Source organism: Bos javanicus, chromosome 28 (assembly GCF_032452875.1).
Source record: "Bos javanicus breed banteng chromosome 28, ARS-OSU_banteng_1.0, whole genome shotgun sequence".
NCBI classification, from domain to species: Eukaryota; Metazoa; Chordata; class Mammalia; order Artiodactyla; family Bovidae; genus Bos; species Bos javanicus.
The window spans coordinates 25,688,638-25,713,903 of NC_083895.1; the positions used below are offsets into that span (position 1 = coordinate 25,688,638).

Genomic DNA, 25,266 nt, shown 5'->3' on the forward strand with positions numbered 1-25,266 from the left:
TTTAAAGAAGAAAGTCTATCCAGTGAGGTACAAAACACATGAAACTTGGTGTAGGGATTTCAAAGTTCACTGAGGAAGAAACACAGAAACAGCATGGTTGAGCCCAAACAAAGAAGACTGTGCAAGGAAAAATATCACTGCTGATTTAAAGTGGAAAGATATGCATTTCACCATTTTTGTACTACTAATAAAAATAAATCCCAGACCAAACGCTAGCCCAGCATAGTATTTCAACATTGCTGACAAGACCAATAATGCAGCCAGTAAGTTGACTCATTGGAAAAGACTCTGATGCTGGGAGGGATTGGGGGCAGGAGGAGAAGGGGACGACAGAGGATGAGATGGCTGGATGGCATCACTGACTCGATAGACATGAGTTTGAGTGAACTCCAGGAGTTGGTGATGGACAGGGAGGCCTGGCATGCTGTGATTCATGGGGTCACAAAGAGTCGGACACGACTGAGCGACTGAACTGAACTGAACTGAAGATCTGAAATGTTATTATTGTAAGCCCTCAAACAGTTCATAATTAAACTAAATTCTAAGCAGAAATGATGTGTTTGGAGATAGGACATTAGTATTTAATGGAAAGACATCTGCAATATAAATTAGAACAGGGACTTGGAGAAGACTTTTTGAAAAATCCACAACTAACTTGATATTAGCAGTTAAAATTAAGTAATACAGTTCAGTGGATCATCAAGAAAAATGAACTATAAATCGAAAGGCATTAAAATAGCAAGGGTCACTAATTCAGTAGCAGTTACAGTGTGTAATACTCAAGAGAATAGAAATATGGTTATATAGAGGTGGCAGAACAATGTTTAGTCAGAGTTAAGGAATTTTGGGTATACACAATGTAGAAGAAAAATCCTATTTTTGAGTATATGAAGCTAAGTCACTATTTTTTTAAAGATTCTCTCTAGTTATTCTGTATGTATATTCAACAGTCTTATGGTTAGTCCTTCATAAATAATTAACCAACCGTAAACAAATCATATGAATATATACTGCATTCTAAAATGAAATGAAGAAAAGCATTTATATGTTATGTAGAGTGGCTTTAACTATATACTTTGAGAGTTTTGCATTGTTCTTCCCCATTACTTCAAAGATCCTCCCTCACTGGTACAGGTCATATATCAGTGAAAAAATAATTTGATCAAGTATTGTTTAAATAAAAACTATTAAGAAGAAACCTGAAGAACCAGAATTTAAGAGATGTGAATCACTTTATACACTTATTCTAACATGTCCCTGAACACTTCCTTATAAGGTCACTTCTCCATTTTTAAGTTTCATGTTATAGAAAAGTATCCCTGTAGGGAAAAAAATAAAGCAGATTTTAAAAATCCTGTAAATTATGCCTAAGAATGTAGAAACCTTTAAAATTACATTCTCTCTGCAATCTACAATGGTCCATGGAAGAACAAAATAAATATATAACATAAAAATTATAGAGATTATTTTATATTTGGTTTTTTAATGGCATGGAAGAAAATAACAGGATGGTTTTAAAAGTCTCTCTGCATCTATCCAATAATTCTTTTACCAAAATTAATAACAGGAATAATGTACAGATTTCTTTGATTAATCAGGTCCTGTTTTTATTGACTTTATTAAGCTTTGAGAAGAGAACAGGCTCATATGAACTAAAAAGATGGAGCATATGAATATGCATTGGTTCAAAATTCAGCAGTGTTATATGAGCAACTTGAGAAGCACAGTTATCAGAATGTATCAAACAGTAGATGCTAACAGGAAGCATATGTATATACATATACATGTATACATATCTACATATACATATACAAACAGCCAGAGACTGAAAAGCACAGTCGGAGATTCTTCTGACCCTGATGTATTGAATTTCCTTTCACAAGATTTTGTGGATACTGCATTGTATCCAGATTCTACCAGCTTCTTGGTCTTCTCTCTCCTCTTGTCTGTTGATACTTTAAGCTGCTGTGCTGTGTGCTGTGCTTAGTTGCTCAGCCATGTCCAACTCTTTGCGACCCCATGGACTGTAGCCTGCCAGGCTCCTCTGTCTATGGGAATTCTCCAGGCAAGAATATTGGAGTGGGTTGCCATGCCCTCCTCCAGGGGATCTTCCCAACCCAGGGATCGAAACCAGGTGTCCCACATTGCAGGCGGATTCTTTACCATCTGAGCCACCAGGGAAGCCCCTTTAAGCTACTATGTGAGTCTAATCCAGGGCAGCCTGAGCTTCATAAATTCCCTTCATCCCAGAGAGAAACCTACCATTTTCACCGAGTCACTCAAAGCTTCCCACTGCTGGAATGACATTGACATCTGGCTCCTTCGCCAGTGGTCATAGCGGGCTCGACTTGCTTCATTAGTCAAAATGTCCTTTGCCTTCTGCAGTTTCTGAAAAGTCTCCACTGAAAAACAAATCAAAAAATGAGCATGCCCTGGAGGAGTTATTTTAAACGCCCAGTCAAACTGATCTCACTGAAATAGGTGTCTGTTATTTACCAGCTATGTAACCTTGGGCCAATTCACTTCATCAAGCTTTCTTTTCCTCATTTATAAAGTGTACTGTAAGGACAAGTGAGATAATGTATGCAAAGTACCTGGCTCACAGTTTATCCACTCCCTTTACTGAGCTCCAGTGATGTGACAGGTGCTATCCCAGGTGCTGATGATGCAGATATGAGCAACAGACATAATTTATCTCATGGGATAGACATTTACAAACATTGGATAAGTTACAGTCTTTTCTGTGTGTGTGTGTGTGTGTGTGTTCAGCCACTCAGTCATCTCTGAATCTTTGTGACCCCCTAGACTGTAGCCCGCCAGGCTCCTCTGTCCATGGAATTTTCCAGGCAAGGATACTGGAAAGCAGTAAAGAATCTGCCTGCAATGCAGGAGATCCAGGTTCAACCCCTGGGTCTGGAACAATTCCCTGGAGGAGGGCATGGCAACCCACTCCAGTACGCTTGCCTAGAGAATCCCATGGACAGAGGAACCTGGCAGGCTGTAGTCCATAGGGTCGCACAGAGTCGGACACGACTAAGTAGCAGCAGCATGGAATCTAGAAAGATGGTACTGAGGAACCTATTTGCAGAGCAGCAATGGAGGTGAAAACATAGAGAACAGACTTATGGACACCCTCAGGGGACAGGGGAAGGAGACGGTGGGATGAATGGAGTGAGTAGCGTGGAAACATACACACTCCCATATGTAAAATAAATAGCCAGTGTGAATTTGCTGTGTGACTTGGAACTCAAACCAGGACTCTGGTGACTACTCTATGACTACGTAGAGGGGCAGGATGAGTATAGTTTCTTGTTCACAACAACCTTATCAAGTGGATATTATTAATATTAGTATTATTCACATTTTACATGGTCTAAAGCTAAAGGAGGTTAATGTGACTTGTCCTAAGCTACAAGTGATGGAGCCACGATTCAAACCCAAGCCTGCCAGGCTCCCCAGCTGGTGCTCACCAGGCTACACTTGCCTGCCTCCTGCCCCTTCCATTTTCCTACAGTACATGTTACCCTCTAATCCCCACTTTCTCCTTCATCTCTGAGGATAATGAAAATGTCAACATTCATCACTAAGATGCAGGTTGTGCCCTTGAGAAACTTAGAGTCTAGTAAGGAAGCAGACATATACACAAATCATTTCAATACAGTGTGCTAAAGAGAAATACAGAAGTAAGATTGATTGTGCTTGAGGACTCAGGAAATACTTCACTAGTTTCCTCTATACTTGGGGTCATCCTTGATTCTTCTCTTTCTTTCACATCTCATTTCTAATTCATCAAGTCCTGTTGACTCTATCTGTGGAGTCAGTATATCTTTAAACTATCCCCAAGCTTTGACCTCTTGCCCCTACCTCCACGGCCGTCACTCTAGTCCAAGCCACCATCCTCTCTTGGCTGGATGATTATATTAGCTGCTCAACTCCCTGCCTTTGCCTTGCTTTTTCTTCTACACAGCAGTCAGAGTGGTCTTTTCAAAAATAATTTACATAGGGATTCACTGGCAGTCTGATTATTGGGACTCTACGCTTTTATAGCTGAGGGCCTGGGTTCAACTAAGACTCTGCAAGCCACACAGCATGGCCAAAAAAGAGAGAAAAAAAAAGGAAGAAGGACTTCACTGGTGGTCTGTGGCTAAAACTCCACATTCCCAATGGAGGAGGCTGGGATCATTCCCTGACCAGGGAACTAGATCCCACATGCCACAACCAAGAGTTCACATGCTGCAACTAAAGATCCTGTGTGCCTCGTCTAACACCCAGCACAGCCAAATAAATAAATAAAATTAAATATTTTTTTAACTGATCTTAAAGAAAAAAGAAAGTAAAAGAAGTCACATAATATCACTCTTCTACTCAAAATCACTTCCATTTTTACTTTTCATTTTTGTTGGAATTAAACTGAAAATTCGCATCATGGCTATTAGGTCTGGCATGCTCTGCCTGCTCTCTATCCTTCTCTTCCTTCTCCAACTTCATTTCCTCCTACTTTTCCCATCTCCTTCGCTACAGCCATAGTAGCCGCCCTGATGTTCCTTGAGTACACCAAGCACACTGCAGCCCCAGGACTTGGAACTTGCTGTCATTTCTGCCAAGAATACTTTACCCTAAGCACTCACACAGCTTACTTCTTCCGGATGTCAGCTTGGGTATTGTCTTGTTGATGGAGTTTTCTCCAACCTTCTACATAAAATAGCTGCCCACCCCATCAGCCCCATTCCTTTATCTCCCTCACTCTGCTTTACTTTTCTTCATGGTACCTGAGTGTGTGCTAAGTCACTTCACTCATGTCTGACTTTGTGCAACATTATGGACTATAGCCTGCCAGGCTCCTTTGTCCATGGGATTCTCCAGGCAGGAATACTGGAGTGGGTTGCCATTTCCTCCTCCAGGGGATCTTCCCAACCCAGGAATTGAACCGGCATCTTTTATGTCTAACCTGCAATGGCAGGGGGGCTCCTTTACCTCTAATGCCACCTGGGAAGCCCCCTGGCACCTACCCCCTGACATTATGTACAGTTATTTGTTTATAATCCTCCATGAGCATACAAACTCCATGAGGGCAGAGACTTTTGTTTTCTGCTGCATCCCTTGTACTAAAGCAGTGTAGCAGGTGCTCAAAAAGTATTTGTTCAATGAATGAATGAGCGAATGCTTCCAATCTGAATGTGAATATAAAGATGTTCATGGAATGCTGTTACCTGAGCTCCAAGCACCAAAAAAGTGACATACCCTTAAAACAGTTTGTGAATTAGGCACCTTTTAATAGTGTTAGTGGGAAAAATAATTAAAATTATCCTGACAGTGCTTAAAAATAGCTCATGAGAAGTAGTCAATATCCTCTGAAACAAAAGACATTAGGACAATGTACAGTCAATACTGATGGTACCACCATCCCAATCGTGAAACTACTGAAATACTTCTGTTCCCCAGTTGGTAAAGGGCTACTGTTCCTGAGCTCTCATCCCCCAAAACCACTACTTCAACTATTCCTTCAGCAACCAGAGATACTGCCCAGCATGGCAGGGTTCCTCCTGGGCCCTGTCCAAAGCTGGGCAGCACAGGTGCTTAATATATCATTAAATATTTGATATCACCGCTGGAGGTAGTAGCAATCGATGGATTAAAAGGAAAATCCTAAAGGTGGGGCTATTGAAAGCGAAGGAAAACAAATACATAAAAAACATCTTGCAATAGCTGCCAGCTCAAGTGAGTAATCCTTCCTGTTGCTGACGACAATGTAAATGTACCAGTGTATAAATGAGATGTCACTTTTTCCAACAGAAATAAAAAGCTCGTTAAATTATTACCATGGATGCACACACCATGACTACTAGAGCAGAGGTTGTAAAAATTTACATTTTTATCTACAGTTCACCTTCTCTTTGCACATTATTGTTGGCCTCATTTTTCAGAGTTTCCGGAATGAAAGAAATTATTCTTATGTCAATCCCTCAACAGCAGATGATAAGCAGAAAGCAAAAGAGACCTTACCTTTCCTATTAGGTGGCCTTTTCTTTGTTCCACACCTTCACCACATTTAATAAAAAATGTGCTTGGATTTATATTTGTCCTTTAATATACCAGCTAATCAAATGAATCATACAAGATAAACATGTACCAGTTCTGGGAAGAGAGATTTCATTTTATAAGCTTATACGAGAAAATGATGATGGAATACTTAAGAAACATTCCAATTTAACTCCAGGTCTGCTTTGAAAATACAGAGGTCCTCTTAATTCATATTTCACAATAAAAATTATATTATTATAATAGCCACATTTTAACTGTAGGCCACTTAAAATTACTTGAGAAATAATAATGAGAAGAAGTCAGGACATGCTTTGAAAACAATCTGGAGGAAAATATATCCACTGTTAACAGTGTTTCTCTGGCAAAGAGAGATAAGAGCAGACTTTCACTTTCAACATTATTTAATACTGTATGTTATTTTTATTCTAAGGGGAAAAAAAAGCAATAAAGAGTTTTTAAAGTAGGAAAACATTGAGACATTGAAAGATGTCAATTAGTAAAAGACAAAGAGTTTCCCTTCTTCAAATATTCAGATGTCTCTGAAGCCTGTAAATCAATAACAAAAATACCATTTCACAGGTCCTTAAGTTAGTCTGAAATCTCTTCAGGGTCAAAGGGAAGTTAATAAAGGGTTGACTTGAAACCACTGCTGTCATACATACACACACACACACACACACACACACACAGGACTGGCATGAGCACCAACCAGCGGCTTTTGATCTCAGTGACTCAATTTCTATAGCACGACCAGTCCTGCGTGCATCACCTACTGCAAAAGGAGGATCTCAAAAAGCCTTAGGTTTAGATTTTTTTTTAATGAGAGAAATAACTAATGTTTATTTACAAAAAAATGTCCCATTTTGTTAGATTTTTATCTTGCAGTGCTTCATAGAAAAGAAAAGTACACTGAATCATAATTGCCAACATCCATTGAGTTCTTCCCACATGCAAAATACCTCTAATCCTCACAGCAGATACATGGGCTTCCCAGGTGGCGCAATGGTAAAGAATCTGCCTGTCAAGGCAGGAGATGCAGGAGACTCAGGTTTGATCCCTGGGTCAGGAAGATCCCTTGGAGGAGGGCATGGCAACCCACTCCAGTATTCTTGCCTGAAGAATCCCATGGACAGAGGAGCCTGGCGGGCTACAGGCAATGGGGTCACAAAGAGTTGGACATGACTGAGCAACTGAGCACAAAGAGACAGAAGAGGTGATAATATGCTATTCGTCTCCCATTCTGCCTAGGAGAATGCTGAGGCTCAAAGAGGTTGCCAAAAATCAACTAGTTCATAAATAGGAGCTAGAAGCAATGCAGACAGACAGACCTGTGTTCTTATCTACTACTCCATCATACTACCAAATCAGTCATTTCAATGGCAATGGTTGAGACTACATTTAGCAAGCCAAAAAGGCATATTACACAAGTTTAATTTCTTCTACCTGCAGTTGCTCTACAGGCTTAGCTTTTTACCTTAATGAAATGTGTTTCAAAATCTGTCCAATATATTCTGGATTTCAGTCAAGCTAAAACCAGCATCAGGGTGAATTTTTGTTTCACATTTTAAAGTATTTTTATCAGTAACCTTAACCCTTCTGCAAGTATGTAAAGAACGACTTAAATTTTCAGGAAGTCATGTTCATCCAAATTAAGTAAACAGATGCTTGAACATGTTTGAAAACAATTTCTATCCAAAGGTTGAATCATCTATCTATTGCAAGCCTGACAAAGGAAGATATTAATGTCTGTGTATCTTTTCATTTTAAACAGTATTTACACAGTCCAGTGTTTCTCTGAACAAGAAACCTTCAGACACCCGTACATGAAAACTCCCATCACTATGGCAACTAGAATGGCAATGACTGCACAATGATTCATCATGTATCCTTAATGGAAATCATTTGCCGTGACAGAAAAACAACTCAACGCCATGCTTCACTGGGAGAGAACCCAGTTAAAGAATAATCTGTAGTGGTGATTTTTTTAAGTGTTTATCAAATTTTTACAGTTTTATGCTAGGATATCTATCTTAATATTAATTCTAGAAGGGTAACTAATATATGTCTCCTACAGAAATGTTCATGAATTCATTCTTCCACTCATTCAAGAAAGTTTGTGCACAAAGTAGCTGTCCTCCATGGCAGGTGCTGTTCATACTATTTTGGGTGCAAGGCATACCATTTTGAATGAGATAAGCAAGACCAGCTTCACAGAGCCTCCAGTATAACTAATACGCAAACAGTTAACAAGCTAACAATATAATATACAGTCGGCCACCTGACATATGTATAGGGGGCTCTGGGTAGCTGGAGCACACATGAATCCCAGAGGAAGTGATGGCCAAGCTGAGACCTGACTTGGGAGCACGACCCAGCCAATCAAAAGCAGGGCAGGGAGGTAAGCAGGCCTCAGGAATGTTCCAGGCAGAAAAAGCAATAAGTATAAAGGTTTAGAGAGTAGACAGCAGGATACATTAAAGAGCCAAGGTAGTTCTTTTTTTTTTTTTTTTTTCTTTTAAATAATTCTTTAAATCCTGGGATATTTTAAAATATTTATTTTTGGCTGAGTTGAGTCTTAGTTACAGTATCCAGGCTCTTCACTGTGACACATGGGCTTCCCTTTATTTGTGGTACGCAGGCTCCAGAGCATGTGGGCTCTTTGGTTTGCAGCACACAGACTCTCTAGTTGAGGCACTCGGGCTTAGTTGTTCTGTGGCATGTGGGATCTTAGTTCCCCGACCAGGGATTGAGCCCATGTCCCCTGCATTGGAAATCAGATTCTTTTTTTTTTTTTTTAATTTTTCAGGAATTTTTTTTTTAAACTTTACAATATTGTATTGGTTTGGCCAAATATTGAAATGAATCCGCCACAGGTATACATGTGTTCCCCATCCTGAACCCTCCTCCCTCCTCCCTCCCCATACCATCCCTCTGGGTCATCCCAGTGCACCAGCCCCAAGCATCCAGTATCGTATATCGAACCTGGACTGGCGACTCGTTTCATATATGATATTATACATGTTTCAATGTCATTCTCCCAAATCTTCCCACCCTCACCCTCTCCCTCTCCCACAGAGTCCATAAGACTGGAAATCAGATTCTTAACCACTGGACCACCAGGAGTGTGCCTAGGAGCCAAAGTAGTGCTGAGTGGCTGAAACATAGGGTTGTAAGCATGGTGGTGAAGAGAAAATGAGACTGGAGATGTGGGGAGGGGCACAACATGAAGGGGCTTATGCTTCAAGGCCCAGCAATGACAAAGAATGAACCACTGTTACATGTACAATCAAGGTGTAAATATTACAGACATAAGGTAAAGCAAAAGAAGCTTCACAAAAGAGTACATACCATATGATTCCACGTATATAAAATTTAAACTAGGCAAAACTAATCCATGATGATAAAGATCCAACAATGGGAAAGGGTGCTGACACTGAAGGGGACATGAAAAGGGACTTTTCCTGGAGTGGTAGAAATGTTCTACGTCTTCATCTGGGCAGTGGTTAAACTGGTTATATGTAGACAAAAATTTATCAAGTTTATACTTATGGTTTTTTCACATTTGCTTTAAGTAAGTTATGTCTTAATAAAAAGGGGAAAAATCAAATGTGCAATGGTAATAGTTAAGTATCTAACAAAAGATGACTCTAAACATTGGAAAATAACCCATTTATACAATCAAAGGGATCAGTGATTTCTAGAGAAAATTAATTAAGAGCTTTAAGATAAGGGAAATTTTTTTAATGAAAAGGAGTTGAGTTTTACCATTTGTGAAATGTGGAGTTAAAGATAAGTCTTAATGGGCTTTCTTGGTGGCTCCAAGAGTAAAGAATCCGCCTGCTAATGCAGGAGATGCAGGTTCAATCCCTGGGTCAGGAAGATCTCCTGGAGAAGGAAATGGCAATCCGCTCCAGTATTCTTGCCTGGGACATCCCATGGGCAGAGGAGCCTGGCAGGCTACACTCCATGGGGTTGCAAAGAGTTGGACACAACTTAGTGACTAAACAGCAGCAGACATGTCTTAATCATATTTTCCTTACAGAAAAATCACATATAGTACTTCCCTGATGGTCCAGTGGTTAAGACTCCACTCTTCCACTACAGAGGAGTGAGGGTTCAATCCCTGCCCAGGGAAGATCCCATATGTTCCAAGACACGGCAAAAAAAAAAAAAAAAAAAAACATAGGTATACACATACTAGACATATACCAATAGTATACACATATATTATAGTAACCATAGTCATCAAGTTTTAGATAGTATTACCTACTCTGAGAATAAAATCAGGGTAGGAATATACAAAAGACTTGAACTGCATTGGTGAAGTTTTAAGCTGGGTGGTACATACATGGACATGACTGAGCGACTGAGCATGCACATAAGAGGTGAGAGAAGGATGAATAATGAGGCCAGTTTTTGACAGAGTGACATTGAAATGTGCTCAAAAGGATATTTTCAAAAAGCAGCAAAGCCACAGTCTGAAACTGAGGAATGAGAACTGAGTTAAGGATAAAATGGGAAGCCATCAACAAATAACTGATGATTGAAAACCACAGACTTCAACAAAATTCTAGAGAAAAAGTGGGGAGTAAGCCCAGAAGAGAGTTTAAAACTTTTTTAAAGATTTTTTATGTGTTCCATTTTTAAAGTCTGTACTAAATGTGTTACAATATTGTTTCTGTTTTATGTTTTGCTTTTTTTGGCTGCAAGGGATATGGGATCTTAGTTCCCCAGTCAGGCCTCAAATCTATACCCCATGCATTGGAAAGCCAAGTCTTAACCACAGGACCACCAGGGAAGTCCTCAGAAGGGATTTTAGAAGGGAACCTTAGGACAGAAGGGAAGACGTCACAAAAGAGACAGAAAGAGCAGCCCAAGAAGTAGGAGGAAAAGCATAAGGGCATATCCTGGTAGCTAAGAAAAAGGAGTGTCAAGAAGATGAGCATGATCAACAGTTTCAAATTCTGATGCGAGCTCAGGGAAGATAAGGACTAAAAGGAGTTGGCAGCCAAGAAGTTCTTGGTGACTATTACAAGAGCCATTTCCTAGAAAGGTGAGGAGGAAGTCAAAATGGGATAAACTGAAAACTGGCTGAAAGGGAAGTAGCGATACCAACTATGACCTTCTTTTTCAGGAAAACTGGCTCTAAAGGGAAGTACAGTGATAGAGAAGAAGCAGGAGGGAGACAGGTTAAGAAAGGATTATTGTTTTGTCTGTATTTTTTCAAGCTGAGATACACAAAAGCATTTACGTATAAATTTATGGTCATGACATTTAAAATATGATAAAGAAAAAACAAATGTATGAATATATTATTATATAATATATACAGACCTATTCAGAAGAAAACACAGCAAGGTTCTCATTAAGATAACCACCTAGTTACAAATGGAAGTCACTGTTAACATTTAAAAATTGGTGAAAGGAAGCATAAAACTGGACACACTTTTTTTATTCTTATTGTTATTTTATTTATTTATTTATTTATTTTGGCATGTGGGATCTTAGTTCCCCAACCAGGGATCAAACCCACACCCTCTGCATTGGAAGCATGGAGTCTTAACCACTGGACCACTAGGGAAGTCCCAACTGGACAAATTGTAAACCGTGAAGCAGCACATTATAGCAGAAAGATAGATGAATGTTAAATGACTGCTATTAGAAAAAAGACCCTACCCAGTTTCCTCTTCAGCCTCCATTCAATAGTGCAAAAACACTCTTTGGCATTAAATGAAAGAATAATTTTGAACATAAATAGATAAAAGAAAATGAAGCTACTATTCACTGGCTTTTTAGGTCTATATGCTATACTTTTTCATGAAAAGCAACCATTATTCAATACTTACCAGCTTTGGAATTCTCAGGATGCTTGTCAGGGTGACATTCCAGGGCCCTGACCTTAAATTCTGCAAGGATTTGTTCAACCTAAAACAGAAATTAATGTTTAAAATGAAGCATCCAACTTGAATGACATAAAGGGAAAAGTAGGGTGTCAGTCCTTCCCAAAAAAAGCCACCATGAACACTTACCTTTTTATTTTGATTCCTATTTGTATTTTGACTTTTTAGTCTAAGAAATTATTTTCTCAATCACAAAATTCAGAAAGTATCCAATAAACATTCCTATTCACATAGTAGTATGTAATGACAATTGAACTTGCTACTGTATTCAGATGATGGCCCAAGACACCTATGAGTTCAGTATATTTAAACATTAAAAGTGGTCATATAGGTTTATCCTAACAATATATAAAAGGTGTGTTTACACACCTGAGTTCTTCAAAGGATGTTTAGCCACCTCTGTTATTCAAGATGATTGTCCAGTTTATAAATTACCCATTATAAAGTTCTTTCTTCTTTTTTTGTCCTTTTCTTTTTTATTAAGAATTTCACACACACACAAAGAATTTCACAATTGGGGATGGAGGGGTTAAATAAAGGTAGTCAAAAGATACAAATTTCCAGTTAAATAAGTATTAGTGATGTAAAAAATGATACATATAATTAACACTACTATGTGTAGTATATGAAGGGTGTTAAAAGAGTAAATCCTAAGAGTTCTCATCACAAGGAAAAATTTTCTATTTTATTTGTTATTTATATCAATGATGGATGTTCAGTAAACTTGTGGTAATCTGCACTTCAAACTTACAGTACTGTATGTCAATTATATCTCCATAAAGTTGGAAAGAAAAAAAATTTTCACAATTTAGAAAAAAAAAGGATAAACTTGATCATTATGTTACCAGTAAACAGTTTGGTTAGACATTTTGACTGAAAAAACAGAGATTTCCGCCCAAACTAAAATGAGGTTTGAGGGCCATCTATGATTTTATTGGGTTTCACTCACCCATCTAATCCTTATTATCATGAATTATCAAGACTTGGCTTTATTAATTATAATTGTAATGTCAACAGCAGAATGCAAAAGTGGTTACGTGGCTCTTAGTATCTGACTTTTTGTTGTTGTTTAGTCGCTAAGTCATGTCCGACTATCTGATTGCTTTGTTTTAAATCCCAGTTCTGCCCTGTCAGTGTAGGCAAGTTATATAATTTCCATGTGCTTAGATTTCCTCATCTTTACATTTCATGAATAATGTAACTCCAGCACTTAACACAAAACCTGATCACAGTAAGAACTTAATAGCTATTAATTAAGCATCAGTGGTTAAGTTCCTTGAACTCATTTAACTTGTTACTGGAAAAAAAGCTGAGTTTTTTGTTAACTAAGCAGTTGAAATTCAAATCCAATAATTCTTTTCGGTTTTTGGCTGGCTGTACAGCTTGTGGGATCTTAGTTCCTCAACCAAGGGTCAAACCATGAAACGAAATTGAGGAGTCCTAACCACTGAACTGCCAGGGAAATCCCCAAATCCCATCATCTTAACCACTGTTTTACATGGGCCAGTTCTTCAGGTTTAGGACCTATTAACAAGTTCCACATTTACTATGCACAAATTCATGATAGCAAATTACCTCGTTTGAGAAGTAAATTTTCAAGCAGTTCAGTTCAATATTGTCATAAGAATCATGGGAGAAATATTTTTATCAGCTCTATTGTCATCCTTAATTAACTCATAAAAAAAATCTTCACTTTTACAATCAAAGACAGTATTAGATATGAGTATGTTTAAAGCCCAGATTGATATCTCTGTTCTCTTCCTTGTTAAGTATGTTCTGGGAGACCCTTGGAATAACAGGAAGAGATAGATTTCCTAGTAAGAACTAGAGTTATGTTTCCTCTTCCTGGGTGCTCCCTTTACCTGTCACCATAACCTGCTAATAAAACAAAGAAAATTGAGATTTTAAATTTTTTAAATATTAAATATTTTAAAGAATCTAATAGCATTTTTTAATTAACAAGTAATTTATAAGTACTCACAAACTCTCTTTGAAAAGATTTCCATCAATACAGAATATTTTTTAAGAAACCTTTATTCCTGGACTTTCCTGGTGCTGCAATGGATAAGAATCTGCCTGCCAATTCGATATCTGATTGGAGAAGATTCCACATACCTCAGACCAACTAAGCCGGTGTACCACAGCTTCTGAGCCTGTGTGCCACAAATACTGAAGCCCACATGCCTAGAGCCTGCGCTTCTCAACAAGAGCAGCCACAGTAATGAGAAGTCCTTGAACCACAACAGAGTAGACTCTGCTCACCGCAACTGGAAAAAGACCCCCAAAAGCAACGAAGATCCAGTGCAGCCAAACATAACATAATAAAATTTTAAAAACACTTTTTCTCCTTTTCCCCTAAGATGATAGAATCCTTCAAGACACATTTTTATACACATTACATATTTATGTATCTATCTTGGGGAAATTAATAGCACAAATGGATAAAAACTGTACCTATATATCAAAAGTAGAGAGTTTGGGGGGTTTGTTGTTGTTTATTTCATTCCTATCCAATTTTTAAAAGTTAAGAAAAGTGCATATCAGTCTATCATTACTTTTCATATTTTACTACCACAGAATTAATTACAGATCTTCTGTGTAGGGCTGGTTCTGGGAAAACTAACCAATAAAGTGGCTTAGTTTGTCTTGGGCACATTCTATTTATCTCCTGGCATCACCACCCCATGTTCCTGGTGCCAAGTGCAGCTCATGGACAACTGAGGCCCTTCATGTCAAAGTCCACTGAATTTTGCATTTCTGACACAATGTCCAATGATCTGGAAAACTGTCTATTCTACTGGCCAATAAATATACAATAAATATCAACTTTACTCATAATCAAAAAGTCAAAACATCCGTGAATTATTATAACCAGTGTCACTGAGGGTACAAGGAAATGAACTCACCTGTGCTTTCCTGTGAAGAATTTAAATGTTCTTTTAACATTTTTAGCAAATTTTAGCAAATTTTCTATAAATCAATTGAGATATACATATATAAAGCTATGATAAATGTAGACAGAATATTAAAAAGCAGAGACATCACTTTGCTGACAAAGGTCCATATACTCAAAGCTATGATTTTTCCAGTAGTCATGTACAGATGTGACAGTTGGACCATAAAGCAAGCTGAACACCAAAGAATGGATGCTTTCAAATTATGGTTCTAGAGAAGATTCTTGAGAGTCCCTTTGACAGCAAGGAGATCAAACCAGTCAATCCAAAAGGAAATCAACCCTAAATATCCATTGGAAGACTGATGCTAAAGCTCCAATACTTTGGCCTCTTGATGCAAAGAGTCAACTCATTGGAAAAGACCCTGATGCTGGGAAAGATTGAAGGCAAAAGGAGAAGGAGGTGGCAAAGGATGAGATGGTTAGTTAGCATCATTTACTCAATAGACATGAGTTTGAGCAAACTCCAGGAGATAGTAAAGGACAGAGGAGCTTAGCGTGCTATACCCCACGGGGTCACAGAGAGTCAGACACGACTTAGCGACTGAACAACAACAACAAAATATATAAATCCTTTAATTTTTTTCATACTTTTCAATCCAACCATTTCAATTATAGGAATTTGGCTAAGAGGATAATTGAAGGTAGGGAATGGATTTAGTTATAAGAAGGTTCAATGAATAAAAAGTTATACATTTTAAACAAAAACCTGGGTGCCTAGTAATAGGATATTGTTAAAGTTAATTGTAATAGGGCTATAGGATGGCATATTTTGCAGTCATTAAAAAAATCTTCTTGTAGTAGATTTTTAATAATCTGAGAAATTTTATATAAAACATCCTATGAGAAAAAGCTAAGCTACACAGCATTGTGTGAGGTATAAAATCTTAATGTTTTACTCAAAAGGAATTATGTAACATATGTGTATATGTGTGTATATGTAAAACAATGAGGAAATTCTCTGGCAGTCCCGTAATTAGGACTCCATGCTTTCACTGCCATGGGCCTGGGTTCAGTTGCTGGTTGGGGAACTAGGATTCTGTGAGCTACACCAAATAAATAAAATACAATAATTATAACTAATGGCTAAGATTTATTGAGACCTATTGTGTGCCAGGTACTGTTCTAAGTACTTTAAATATAGCATGTCTTTCAATTCCCACAGCAACTCTATGAGGTGGGTACTACCATCATTCCCATTTTGCAGATTAGGGAAACGAAACATAGGAAAGTAATTTTCCCAGTCACAGAGCTAGTAAGTTGTAGAGCCAGGATTTCAACTCAGGCTGTCTGACTCCAGACACAGGACCCCATGGACTATACTCGAGTCCATGGAATTCTCCAGGCCAGAATACTGGAGTGGGTAGCCTTTCCCTTCTCCAGGGGATCTTCCCGACCCAGGGATCGAACCTAGGTCTCCCACATTGCGGGCAAATTCTTACCACCTGAGCCATGGGGAACCCACATATAAAGATAAACATATAAATATGTATACATATGTACATGTACTTATTTATACAAAATTATATATATATATGCATGCATAAAATGGCATGCATATATCATAGTCTCAAACATTAAGCGTTTGGGTTGGCATTTTTCCCTATGCTCTCTTTATACTCCTCATTTCCTTATTGAACATATATAATTTTAGAAATTAAATTTTAAAACTTAAAAGCTTATCTTTTGCATATCCTAATAGCATAGTATTTTGCTCTGCGCCAGGAAATACTCATGTGCAATAGGGACTAATTTGATTCCCACTTGAAAGGATCTTCTCCAGCTTTCCCCTGGCCACTCAAATGCCCTCTGTGTCTCCCTCCATGCATCTAAATTTTGATGCAGAATCGTTTCACACCCCATCTCTTTTTTTTTTTTAATTAAAAATAGTTTTATTTATTTTTTATAAGGCCATTTTTCTCTTTATTTCTGAGCTATTTTATTTTATTTTTTTTAATTTTTTTATTTTTTTAAATTTTATTTAATTTTTAAACTTTACATAATTGTATTAGTTTTGCCAAATATCAAAATGAATCCACCACAGGTATACATGTGTTCCCCATCCTGAACCCTCCTCCCTCCCCCTCCCCATACCATCCCTCTGGGTCATCCCAGTGCACTAGCCCCAAGCGTCCAGTATCGTGCATCAAACCTGGACTGGCATCTCGTTTCATACATGATATTTTACATGTTTCAATGCCATTCTCCCAAATCTTCCCACCCTCTCCCTCTCCCACAGAGTCCATAAGACTGTTCTATACATCAGTGTCTCTTTTGCTGTCTCGTTCACAGGGTTATTGTTACCATCTTTCTAAATTCCATATATATGCATTAGTATACTGTATTGGTGTTTTTCCTTCTGGTTTACTTCACTCTGTATAATAGGCTCCAGTTTCATCCACCTCATTAGAACTGATTCAAATGTATTCTTTTTAATGGCTGAGTAATACTCCATTGTGTATATGTACCATAGCTTTCTTATCTATTCATCTGCTGATGGGCATCTAGGTTGCTTCCATGTCCTGGCTATTATAAACAGTGCTGCGATGAACATTGGGGTACACGTGTCTCTTTCCCTTCTGGTTTCCTCAGTGTGTATGCCTAGCAGTGGGATTGCTGGATCATAAGGCATTTCTATTTCCAGTTTTTTAAGGAATCTCCACACTGTTCTCCATAGTGGCTGTACTAGTTTGCATTCCCACCAACAGTGTAAGAGGGTTCCCTTTTCTCCACACCCTCTCCAGCATTTATTATTTGTAGACTTTTGGATTGCAGCCATTCTGACTGCACACCCCATCTCTTCTCCAAAGTCTTTTCAGATATTCTTTCCTTAAATTTTGGTAAATGTTTCTGAACAGGGAGTATTTGTTTTCTACTCAACAGCATGGAAATTCTTCCATGGCCTTACTTGTGTCATTTATTAATTTCCAACACAAGCTTTAAAGTGTAAGAACTTTGTATACTAAGCAAAAGAATTATGTGTGTGTCTCAATTGTTTTAAGTAGTATCAAAATATCAAGTTGCTTTGAAATTATAACTGCTAAATTGCTTTTGGATAGAAACAGTTCTGGTTAATTTTTTAGAGTATCAAATCAAGGAATATTTGAAGTAAAGAAAATCCAGACAACACAAATCAAGTAAAGGAAATGTCACAATAATAGTTTAAAAAACCATTACTCATAAGTCACTTCAGTTGTGTCCGACTCTGTGCAACCCCATAGACGGCAGCCCACCAGGCGCCCCCATCCCTGTGATTCTCCAGGCAAGAACACTGGAGTGGGTCGCCATTTCCTTCTCCAATGCATGAAAGTGAAAAGTGAAAGTGAAGTCGCTCAGTCGTGTCCGACTCCTAGCGATCCCATGGACTCCAGCCTACCAGGCTCCTCCGTCCACGGGATTTTCCAGGCAAGAGTACTGGGGTGGGTTGCCATTGCCTTCTCCGAAAGCATTAAGATGTTTGTAAATGAGAAGGATACATATAAAAAGAGGAGAAAGATAATGTATAAAAGGAATTGATAAAATTGCAACAGGTCATTTCATTTTAGATAAGTGACTGTTATCTACAAATGCTATGCAACGACAGAATTAGTAAAATATATCCAGAAGAAGGAATGTCAAGAGCTCTCATTCACCTTTTTTTTTTTTGACATATTCTTCTTTTAATATATGCCACAGTATACACAGAGAAGTATGATTATAACTGGTCACGACAAAATGAAATTGTTATAAACATTATAAATAAACAATGGGATCATTTTTTTAGTCTATTCAAAACTAATCATTTTTTGTAAACTGAAAAGACAATAACGTAACTACAAAAGCCTGACTAAAGAGATTTATTTAGGGGATATTACAACCTTTACATTATAACCTAGCATAACAATATTTTTTAAAAATCCGAATTGTGAAACTTTTCAAATTAAATTATGTTCCTTTGATTTAAATAGTTCCTTCAAAAAATTATTTGGCAAGAGTATAATTCAAAGTATGAATAACACATGACAAGCTTTCTCAATTAATATAAGTAAACCACCCCTAAAGAAAACAAAAGTAACATATTACCCTAAAGAAGAAATATGCAATTAAGAGAATATTATAACCTCTTTTGTGTGTGGGTGTTTAACTACAAGGTACCTAAGCTAACTTCCTCAGGTTGATGAAGATAGAGATTTTAATCTTTGTGTCCAATACTGCATTCTATTTGCCAAACAAAACTAAGTACATTTTATTACTTAACTCCAGCCTTATAAAACAAAGATAAATAGAAAACTAATTTGCTTTAAAGCATTTAATATTAATAGCTATATTTTAGTAATAAAATAAATATTTTAATACATAAATATAAAACAATGTGAATATATTTAATAATGTAATAAAATATATTTCATACTCATCTAAACAATATTTAAAATACTAAAAACTGTAAATGAAATGTTTAACAATAAGAGACTAATCAGTTTTGGTACAATAGTAAAATAAAATATTATGCAATCATTAACCCATGTATGAAGAACCTTTAGTAGCATGGAGAAATCCTTATTATAATATTAATTGGTAAAAAGTAAACATGTTCTTCAAAAATACATACATAGGAAAGAGTCTGGAGACTAATTTACCAAACATTAAGAATGTTACCTTTGGGAGGTAAAATTATAAATGAACTTTTCATAATGTGAAAAATTTTTATGACCTTATAATTATCCATAGGGACCTTTAAAACATTGTTCCATTGTAGATCAAATGAACAATTACAGAGTTGTCACATATTTTGTTTCAGAAGCCACAGTTTAAAGAAGTAATTCCTGTTACACAATTTGAATTATTAACCCAAAAGGATGTTTCTTGGTTTAAATAATTTAAGTGTTCATGTAAGACTACATATTTTAATGAAACATTTTTAAATCATTACTAGAAAATTAAATTTCATCTCAATTACAGTGTACATTACCATAATAAAGATATAGCTTATGTATATACTATGAAACACTGCCAATAGCAATTACAATAAAATTTCAAATATACATTTTTAGTATATTTGAAAAACAGTCTATGACCATGTGTCAGAATACACATATTCAATCAGAAGTGTCCAGAAAATTGAAAGCGGACACTATTCAAGTAAAGACCCAACACTCTATTTTAAGTCCTTAACTTTCTCTGAGCCAAAAGAGCTTTAAAATAATACATGATTAGGTTTTCAGGCAATGTGACTTAAAGTTCAAAATTTTAAAACCTTAAATAAAACTTGAAATACTGTTGTGAAAAAGAAGAGCACTATTCATTGCTTACCGAAGACAGTTCATCACATCCCAGTAATGTGTAGTAATCTTCAGTATCTTCCGACTTGTAATTCAGTATCGCATCCATTGAGATGACTAAACCAGTTTTTCTTCCCTTTGAAACAAGAGGCACAATGAACTGAGAATTAACAGGAAACGCCTTTTGAGATCTGGTTTACAGCAGCGCGTTCCAAACGGCAGTTAACTAGATTTAAGGCTGGCCACAGTCAACACACCAGCTGTCATCCTAGACCTTTGTAAACTCTAGTTTTCATTGGCTGTTTATACAAGAGAAAAGAATAGCCCACGTGCGGAACTGTTGCAGTGCTGGCTGGGATCTGTAGTTTGAGTTTATGTAAGTGATGTAAATGAACCATTCCTTTTAGAAGTTGATAAACAATATCCATTTTTACATACTCCTCAAATTGGCCATTTTTTCACCTCTGATATATTTTCACCTCTTTTTTTTTTTTAAGGAATAGAAAAAAATTTGAAGCATTATGGTAAAATCTTAGCATTTGTTAAATATGAGTAGTGAGCACTTTCCTGAGTGTTAAGAATATTTCATAATTTTTAAAACAGCTTACGAGTAGACAGACTTCCATGGTGGCTCAGACAGTAAAGAATCTGCCTGCAATGCAGGAGATGGGGTTCAATCCTTGGGTCGGGAAGATCCCCTGGAGAAGGAAATGGCAATCCATTCCAGTATTCTTGCCTGGAAAATCCCATGGACAGAGGAGCCTAGAGAGCTACAGTCCATGGAGTCACAAAGAATCAGACATGATTAAGCAACTAACACACACAAGAGTAGAAAGAAATAGACTAAGAGATCATTTGATAATTCATTTGATAATCTATTCATTCAACAAATATTTATTGAAGACCTATTTTGTGCTCAGCATGATTGTAGAAAAAGATGTGGCAAACAGTTCTTAGGGAGCTTACAGTGCAATGGAGGGAGGCAGACAAGACACAAACAGGATTATTTAAAACAGTGACTTGTGGGACTTCCCTGGCAGTCCAGTGGTTAAGACTGCACTTCCAATGCAGGGGAAGAGAGTTTGATCCCTGCTCCAGAAACTAAGAAACTAAGATCTCACATACTGCATGGTGGAGCCAAAAAAGAAAAAAAGAGTGTGTACAAAGATACAGCAATAATGATAGTTATCATTACCAATTAACAATAATGAAAGTCTTGTAGAAAAATTAACTGTCAGCTCAACTCCAGAAAAATAAATGACCCAATCAAAAAATGGGCCAAAGAACTAAATAGACATTTCTCCAAAGAAGACATACAGATGGCTAACAAACACATGAAAAGATGCTCAACATCACTCATTATCAGAGAAATGCAAATCAAAACCACTATGAGGTACCATTTCACACCAGTCAGAATGGCTGCGATCCAAAAGTCTACAAGCAATAAATGCTGGAGAGGGTGTGGAGAAAAGGGAACCCTCTTACACTGTTGGTGGGAATGCAAACTAGTTCAGCCACTATGGAGAACAGTGTGGAGATTCCTTAAAAAACTGGAAATAGAACTGCCTTATGATCCACCAATCCCACTGCTGGGCATACACACTGAGGAAACCAGAAGGGAAAGAGACACGTGTACCCCAATGTTCATCGCAGCACTGTTTAGAATAGCCAGGACATGGAAGCAACCTAGATGTCCATCAGCAGATGAATGGATAAGAAAGCTATGGTACATATACACAATGGAGTATTACTCAGCCATTAAAAAGAATACATTTGAATCAGTTCTAATGAGGTGGATGAAACTGGAGCCTATTATACAGAGTGAAGTAAGCCAGAAGGAAAAACACCAATACAGTATACTAACGCATATATATGGAATTTAGAAAGATGGTAACAATAACCCAGTGTACGAGACAGCAAAAGAGACACTGATGTATAGAACAGTCTTATGGACTCTGTGGGAGAGGGAGAGGGTGGAAAGATTTGGGAGAATGGCATTGAAACATGTAAAATATCATGTAAGAAACGAGTTGCCAATCCAGGTTCGATGCACGATACTGGATGCTTGGGGCTAGTGCACTGGGATGACCCAGAGGGATGGTATGGGGAGGGGGAGGGAGGAGGGTTCAGGATGGGGAACACATGTATACCTGTGGTGGATTCATTTTGATATTTGGCAAAACTAATACAATTATGTAAAGTTTAAAAATAAAATAAAATTAAAAAAAAAAGAAAAATTAACTGTCCAACAATCATTTAAATAATGATCCACATACAGCAGTATATCATGCAGTCATTTTAAAAGATGTCAGTTCAGTTGAGTTCAGTCACGCAGTCGTGTCCGACTCTTTGCAACCCCATCAACCACAGCACACCAGGCCTCCCTGTCCATCACCAACTCTCGGAGTCTACCCAAACCCATGTCCATTGAGTCAGTGATGCCATCCAAACATCTCATCCTCTGTCGTCCCCTTCTCCTCCTGCCTTCAATCTTTCCCAGCATCAGCGTCTTTTCAAATGTAGAAACATATTTAATACCTGGGAAATGTTCACACACTGTTGGGTGAAAAAAAGGTAACAAGCAATTATGTAAAGATTCACTGAGCATTGAGACATATGCACATTACTGGGCATAAGTTATATCTCAATTTAAAAAGGAAAAAATACAAATTTTAAGTTTTAGAAGTATGGTATGATTCCTGTTTTATAAATATACAGCTTTTCCTCAATTTAGCATGGGGTTTTGACACCATAAACTAATCCTAAATCAAAAATGCATTTAACCTAACTATCCTACTGAATATCATAACTTAGCCTAGCCTACCTTAAATGTGCTCAAAACACTTACATTAGCCTACAAGTGGGAAACAGCATCTAACACAAGCCTATTTAATAATGAAGTGTTGAATATTTCATATAACTTATTAAATACCTGAGTATCATACCACATGTCCCTGGCCCAGGAAAAGATCCAAATTGAGAATTCAGAGTACCATTTTTACTGTACTATATTTCTTTTGCACTATCATAAAACTGAAAAATCCTAAATTGAACTATTGTATGTTAGGGACCATCTGTATATGGTATGTATATTTATGAAACATGCAAAACCATATACACCAGGTTTTGGAGTCACAGATGATTTTTTATTCTTTTTCCTCATCTACAGTTTCTAAGACAAACATATATTATTCTAGTAATAAGAAGAAAGCAACAAAAAAACAAGTCAATAAAAACTGCAAAATGCCAAATATCACATAGCCATTATTTACTGATTTAGAAAGGGTGACAATTCAGAGGGCCCTATTCAAGAATTTGTTTTTCAGTTGGTTCGGTTTGTTGCATGCTCTACTGCATGCTGTAAGCCAATTTATTCACTCTTCAAGAGGGCTTCCCTGGTGGCTCAATGGTAATGAATCTACCTGCCAATGCAGGAGACCCAGGTTTGATCCCTGGATCGGGAAGTTTCCCTGGAGAAAGAAATGGCAACTCACTCTAGTATTCTTGTCTGGAAACCCCATGGACAGAGGAGCCTGGTGGGCTACAGTCCATGGAGTCGCAAAAGAGTCAGACACAACCAGAAACTAAAACAACAAGAACAATTCACCCTTGAAGCACCCTACACGGTGCTGCAGTTGGACAAAGAAGGAAATTAATCCGACCATCAGAGAACTCCCCCCTCATGTGTGTCTTGCTCACTGTAGGTCAACTGTTGTCTTGAGTGATCCTTTCCTATGATCTTGTAGGAGTCACAGGGCAATGAAGACATTGCTGAACCCTGCTCCTTACTCCTTGAATAGAACTATGCTCTAATTACACCTGACATATCAGAAAATTAATTTAGCTGAGAATGCAAGATTAACTCAAACTAAGCTTTAGCATGTTACCTGTGAGGTAAAAGTCACTCAGTCGTGTCCGACTCTTTGCGACCCCATGGACTATACAGCCCATGGAATTCTCCAGACCAGAATACTGGAGTGGGTAGCCTTTCCCTTCTCCAGGGGATCTTCCCAACCCAGGGATTGAACCCAAGTCTCCTACATTGCAGGCAGATTCTTTATCAGTTGAGCCACAAGGAAGCCCAGCATATTACCTAATCAAATATTAAACTGTACGGTTTAGAGGGAAATTTTAAAAGAAATCCACAGAAGCATTTACAGAATAAATGGAGAGAAGGAGGAAGGAACAAAATGCATAAGCTGTTGTAGGAAAAATATTCAGGGAAAAGTGAAGAAAACAACTTTATAGCAGAGTGTGTTGAAGAAAATAACACTTGAGACCAGTACTGAAGATGAGGGCCAGAACATGGAGAGCCTTGAGGATCAGGCAGAGGACACTGAACAAGTATGGAGGCAACAGGGAACTGCTGTAGCTTCTTAAGCATGTGACATGTTAAAAATGAAGGTTTAAGATTAATCTGGTGGCTGTGTGCATTTGGAGGAAGGAAAACCGGAAAACATTGACAAATATGACTTAACCATCACTTTGAATTTAAATTTAATTTTAATTAAATTTTATATTTTTAATGGGCACTGCTGTTTGATATTTAGTCTCTAAACTGTGTCCAGCTCTTTTGAGACCCTATGGACTGTAGCCCACCAGGCTCCTCTGTCCATGGGACCTCCCAGGCAAGAATACTGGAGCAGGTTGCTATTTCCTTTCTCCAGGGGATCTTTTTGACCCAGGGATTGAACCCACGTCTTTTGCTTGGCAGGCAGATTCTTTACCACTGAGGCACTTGGGAAGATCTTAATGGGCACTACATGCACATACAACAAAGTTTTAAAGCTATAAAAGGGTAGACATGAAAGGTAAGTGTCCCTCCCTCCTTGGGTCTTCCAGCCACCAGTTTTATTCCCTGGAGGTAACCAAGATAACCACTGCCAACAATGTCTCGTTTTTGCATTCATTATATGCATTTTGGTAAATATATGTGTGTGTGTGTGTGTATGTATATATGTATTTTTTTAATCTCAATTCCTTAGTGTCAGACACTTCAAATCTTCAGCTCTAATAAAAAATACTGCACTGAATACTCTTGTTCTTAGATTCTTTCACTCTTGTTTGCACATCTTTTAGAAAAGAAAGCTGACATATATGTAAGTCAGTAGGG

The 25,266-nt window shown here is 37.6% G+C and overlaps 1 protein-coding gene across 2 annotated transcripts in view; it reads right to left on the bottom strand.

The window, feature by feature from the left end:
• The window catches only part of DNAJC12 (DnaJ heat shock protein family (Hsp40) member C12), a 46,607-nt gene that overhangs the window by 14,863 nt on the left and 6,478 nt on the right, over window positions 1-25,266 (bottom strand). Inside the window, exons 2-4 of one of the 2 annotated variants that reach the window (XM_061405118.1) lie at window positions 20,185-20,289; window positions 11,889-11,967; window positions 2,263-2,402 (exon numbers count right to left, since the gene is read on the bottom strand). In XM_061405118.1, the coding sequence (XP_061261102.1) occupies window positions 2,263-2,402; window positions 11,889-11,967; window positions 20,185-20,262 (297 nt within the window). In that variant the 5' untranslated portion in view covers window positions 20,263-20,289. Of the gene's footprint in view, window positions 1-2,262; window positions 2,403-11,888; window positions 11,968-20,184; window positions 20,510-25,266 lie in introns of those variants that run through there. The other variant, XM_061405117.1, reaches the window with a different exon arrangement.